This window comes from Pipistrellus hanaki (assembly GCF_964339955.1).
Source record: "Pipistrellus hanaki genome assembly, chromosome: X".
Classification (NCBI taxonomy): domain Eukaryota; kingdom Metazoa; phylum Chordata; class Mammalia; order Chiroptera; family Vespertilionidae; genus Pipistrellus; species Pipistrellus hanaki.
In genome coordinates this window covers 81,432,306-81,437,921 of record NC_140524.1, presented here as the reverse complement: position 1 = coordinate 81,437,921, position 5,616 = coordinate 81,432,306, and the positions used below count along the sequence as shown (strand labels likewise).

The window sequence follows — 5,616 nt, the reverse complement described above, 5'->3', positions numbered from 1 at the left end:
CTAGCCCCCACTATTCTATTTTTTGCCCCTAACAATATCATAGCAGTGACTAGAATAAAAATCCAGCTAAGTTTCCACTTGTAATGCCAAAATATATAGAGATCTGAAAACGATGCAGATGCTTTTAATGTATCAATGCATAAGAATTTGCAAATATTGTAGTATTCATTAACACCACTACTTCTATTTTCAACCATTGACAACTACAATTCCAAGAAATTCTCCAACTCGTCTTTATATTCAGGGCAACTTTAAAATGAAGTAATTTATTTATCATCTTGATACTGTGAGAATCTTGTAAAACAGTTGTGTGAAAAGTTTCAAAATTATATTTAGGTCTTGAAGGATGAGTAACTGTTTGGCTGGTTGATGGAAAGGCCAGACCCCTCAGAGTGAAAATCAAGTGCAGTGGCAAGGAGAAAATGAAAGTACTAAAATACTATAGTTTTATTTTAAAAACTATAAGGAAAATGGGGATTTCCATATAGTTTTTAAAATAAAAACAATTTCTCCAGTACTCGGTTCCAAATTATTAAAGGTCTGTAGAAGTGTGATACAGTTATGATAAGAAGCAAATGTAAGACTGGCTAGTGTTGCTCAGTGGTTGAGGATTGACCTATGAACCAGGAGGTCAGGGCTCCATTCCTGGTCAGGGAACATGTATGGATTGCAGGCTGGGATCCCCAGTAGGGGACAGCCAATGGATGTTCCTCTCTCATGGATGTTTCTATCTCTCCCTTTCCCTTCCTCTCTTTCTAAATCAATAAAAATAAAAATAAAAATAAAGTAGTTGGTTTAAAGTAGGGAAATACCATTCACCTAATATGTTTCAAAACCCTAAGACCATCACTGCAGATGAGGATGAGGAGAGAACAGGGACTGGGCAGTGTGAATCTTGGCCTGTTGGAAAGGTGTCATCTATTGTAGCTATGAAGATGTTTAATCTCAGCCTTATGAGCAGCAGCTTGGTTTAACACATGAAGAAACAAGAGTAGTTAATAAAGTTCCTGAAGCCTCTATACTCATTGTGTGGTCCCTGGACCTGCAAAATTGGAATCACCTCGAACCTCATTAATAATAATAATAATAATAATAATTAAAATAAAAACCCTCATAGGCCCTGCCCCAGTTATACTGAAACAATCTGCATTTTAACAAGACAAACAGGTTTTGCTATTATATTTTTCAGAAACGTTAGCCTAAAGGTTATTGAGTAGGATCCCTAGCAGGGCCTGACTCTATTTCCATTGAATTTTTCCATTACTGTTGTATCTTAAAGCTTTAATAGACCCTTTATAGGTCCCTCAGTTCCACTGCTCTTTAGGCTTAGTGTTGAGAAGGGTCCAGGGAAAATGCCCCTCGCCAAAGCCATCTTAAAATTCTGCCAGGCCATCCATGGCAAAGCGAAATGTCTCTGGGATTTGGGCTTCTGTGGCATGTTTTCCAGCCATTCTGATAATGATACCTGTGACCCCTGGGTTCTCTCGCCAGATACCTGCTTTCTTCATTTGAATCGCCAAATCTCGCGCAGCTAGGGCCACACCGCCTTTCAGTCGCGCGAGGCTTCCGATGGTTGCCTAGCGACGGCGTGGACGCTAATACTAGGCGGATCTAACCGTTGGCGGGCTACTTAGAGGGCAGCCATGAACATGTCGAGGGGCTTCCTGATCCCTCGAGAAGTGGAGACTCCCAAGGAGTTACAACTGCGGGTGACTCCGGTGGAGCTGAAGTTTAAGGACACGATGGTGGGGAAGGTGTACCGCCAATCAATTACTGTCCACAATGTTGGCCGCAGTAACCAGAAGATCCGGTTCCTGGAGCCAGTCAAGCCACAGGTAATACACTCAGAGTGAAGTGCTCTGAGCAGGACCTTGGACGATTGGGCTGACACTGTCTTCTCACTTGGGTATCTGCTTTGTTCCGGGGAGTAGGCACCTGGCTCCTATAGTGATAAGGAGCAGGATTGAGCTTCCTGGGGAGCGGTGATTTAGGTTTCTCTATGTTTGTGCGCTCGCCTTTGTTTATCCATTTACCAGAGTGGGGAAATTCGATGTAGACTCCCAATTTCTTCATTTTGGACCTGGAAAAAAGGGAAGGGGGTTCCATGACTGTCTCCACTTAGCTAAGAATCTAGGCCTCGTAATACTGTAGAATTATGAGGACAAACCTTTGAACCACAAAGTGCCTGACTACTCCAAATATTATAGGGTAGTGGGAAGGTTTATTATTCACATTTTAAGGAATATTTGTTGAGCACCTACTATATAATAGGCAGTAGGTGTGTGGAATGCAAGATGGACATAGCCCTGCCCTCAGAGGACTTAGAAACTAACAAGGTGTCAATAAATGTCTAATCATCAGCAAAATAAGTGTTCTGAGAGGTTGTCTCCATCTTTTGACCTAAAAGTGGACAGAATTTCATCTCTATCTCACTGTTATTTTAGAGCATGAGGATGAATGAATGGTTATTAGTTTACTATAATCACCCATTATCAGGGGCACTTTTGATATAGAAAAGGTGAATAAGAATTTTTTATATGTAAGTGATAAATAACTGATTTCCTCCCCCACGGGATATTCCTAATGGTATAGTATTGAATTCAGCTGGACTTACGTATACAGAAATGATTTTGTTGTTAAACTTACATGTATTTGTTTGCATACACATAGAAAAATGTACCACTGTGATTAGGTGGGCAACGAGGGGCCTACAGTCGCAAGAGGCTTCCAATAGTTGCCTAGCGACGGCGTGGACGCTAGTACTAGGTGGATCTAACCGTTGGCGGGCTATCCTCGCGTGATTGTAGTAGGCCCCTCGCGTACTTTCATGGTCTACCTGTTACACTTTTAAAACATTGTTGTACTCTTTAAAAAACACTAAAGTGCCCAAATCTTGAAAGTAAGTCCTGATGAATTTATATATATATATATATATATATATATATATATATATATATATATATATATATCTCCATGTAGCTCCTACTTGGATCAAATCATAAAATATTTCTAGTATCCTAGAAGGTTTCCTATAGTAACTGGAATAATCACCCCATGGAGATGATCACTAAACTGATTTCTAACACCATAGATTAGTTTTGCCTGTTCTTCAGTTTTATATAAATGAAATCAAGCATTCTTCATTTATGCATTTTGAATGTTTTAATAATAGTAATGTGTTTTATTTTATAATAGGACATCACAAGCAACTAATAGTTGCTCATTAAATAAAAAAGTACCCGATTCCTCCCAATGCTATATAATTAGGGGGAAAGTTTATTATTTCACTACCTTATTACATATTTATTGAACAACTGAATGTATATCTGAAAATACATTCTTTTAAACCTCAAGCTGGCAGTAATCCCAGATGTGGGCAAACACTATATTATGGATGTCTCCTGGTTTTTATGCAGATAGAACAATGACATTGTTTATTTTTTTTGGTTTATATTTAGAATTAAAAAGAAAAACTAAACAGGTTTTGTCATTAACAATAGATTAGTCAGACAGGCTTACCTAGTTGGAGGCCAAAGCTATGAGCCCATTACATTGTGAATTTATCTTCGTTGCAGGACTAGGGTAGGCATTCCAGATCCTTCATAGGTATAATGGGAAGTGGGGACAAGATAGAGCAGCAAAGAATGCATTCACTGTCTTGGAGATTAAAAGAAAAATAAGCTTCTCTGTAGAGAGCATTGTTATCATCTTTAGAAAATGGTTCTAACACGTGGTGGTACTTGTTTTCTACCCAGGCTCAAGATTGTGCATTGTCTATGTAGTGAGTATCTACTATGTGCCATATGAAGTGCTATCTACCTTCTACTATGGGCTGCTGGTAAAAAATAAAGAAGACACACTTTTGACAACACAATCCTGACTTGTGTTGCTTCTGGTTTAGTCAAGCCAGTTTTACTTGTACTTGTCCCCTTACTTATATACCTCAAACTTTTTAATTTTATTTTTGACCCATATTTTCATTCCTCCTCCTGCAAGAATCACCCCTTTCCAAATTCCACCCATTTTTAAAGGTCAATGTGAATTCTCATTTTCTCTGACATATATATATATTTAAGTGACCAAACAACCAGTAGACTGTTTTGATGTGCATGTGCACTGATCATTAGGGGGCAGATGCTTGCCGGCCAACTTCCCAAGGCTGGCCAACCTCCTGCAGTGCCTCCTCCCAGCCACCCCAACCCTCCGCCATCACCCAGAATCTTAATTTTCCCTTAATGGTAAGTTCAGAAGTTTCTAAGAGCAGGGGGGTGCCTTACATGCTTTTGCACGCCACTCAAAGTACTCAGCAACTAGTAGCTAAAGCCCTGGTTTTCCTTCTTGAAGATCGTTTCTTTTAGGGAAGAGAGTCAAATCTTATCTGTGGACTACCAGCATCCAAAGGCCTATATGGGGGACAATTTATTGTTTTCTAATTGCAAGGGTGTTGAGAGTTGGAGTATGGTAGTTATGAAGAATCCAAATCATTGTTTGCTGGTTGTATGATGCTTTCAGACCAGTGGTTATCAACAAATCTCTCTGGCACTCTATATCCCTCATGCATGGAGATAAAGCACTGCTTAGACTACCTGGCATAGAAAGCCATGAATAATTCATTTCAACAGGACTTCCATTGTTACTGATCGAAGCTCTTTGGCAAGCTAGGCTATCTTATTAGCTGCCTGCGGAGAGATTATTTTGTTTATTCTTTTCTCTGCTTGTGTCTGAAATATTCCTGCCCCCACAGAGAACAACTTTCTTGCTTCTTCTCTACCTTTTGCATCCATCTTTAAGCTTAGGCCAACTGCACTTCTTCCTAGCCCGAAGTCATCATGTTCTCTTGAGGAGTTTTATGACACTTATGAAATTTGCATCACTTATATGATACTTAATTAGTCCCTGGATTACATTATTTAACTTTCAAAGGGCATTTAGTCTGCTTCCTTAAAGAGATTATGCATTCATGAGAGGGACTCTGTCTAGTTGTGGGGAAAGAGCTTAAGTTTTAGAGGCAGATAGATGTTTGGTTTGAGTCCTCACTGCCTGAGTGATATTAGACAGTCATTTTACTCTACAAGTTTCAGTTTCCTCATCCATATGCTGGGAGCCATACTATCATATGGCTAGACTCTATAATAATAAAGCAAAAGAAAAATGAGCTGAAATCGGTTTGGCTCAGTGGACAGAGCGTCAGCCTACGGACTGAAAGGTCCCAGGTTTGATTCCAGTCAAGGGCATGTACCTTGGTGTAGGCACATCCCCAGTAGGGAGTGTGCAAGAAGCAGCTGATCGATGATTCTCTATCATCGATGTTTCTAACTCTTTGTCCCTCCCTCTTCCTCTCTGTAAAAAAAATCAATAAAATATATTTAAAAAAATTTTTTACTGGAGTCTAGGAAATATTTGAAAAGAACAAAAGTGTTTTCTTTTTCTCCTTTGGCATATTTCTTTTTTCATTTCCTCCAAATTATGAAGTTGGAATTCCCATGTGGAAAGTAGTAGTATATAAAATTCTATGTGTATTTGTGAATGTATATATGTATGCATGCATGCATATATATGTATACATGTATGTGTTATATATGCATACATGATTGAGCAACGTTTTTATTACATTGC

The 5,616-nt window shown here is 39.1% G+C and overlaps 1 protein-coding gene across 1 annotated transcript in view; it reads left to right on the top strand.

The window, feature by feature from the left end:
- Positions 1-1,643: 1,643 nt before the first annotated feature.
- Positions 1,644-5,616, top strand: part of CFAP47 (cilia and flagella associated protein 47) — a gene marked incomplete at both ends in the record, with an annotated part of 384,890 nt that continues 380,917 nt past the window's right edge. The window contains one exon of the mRNA XM_084869970.1: positions 1,644-1,835. Within this exon, the coding sequence (XP_084726096.1) occupies positions 1,644-1,835 (192 nt within the window). The remainder of the gene's footprint in view (positions 1,836-5,616) is intronic.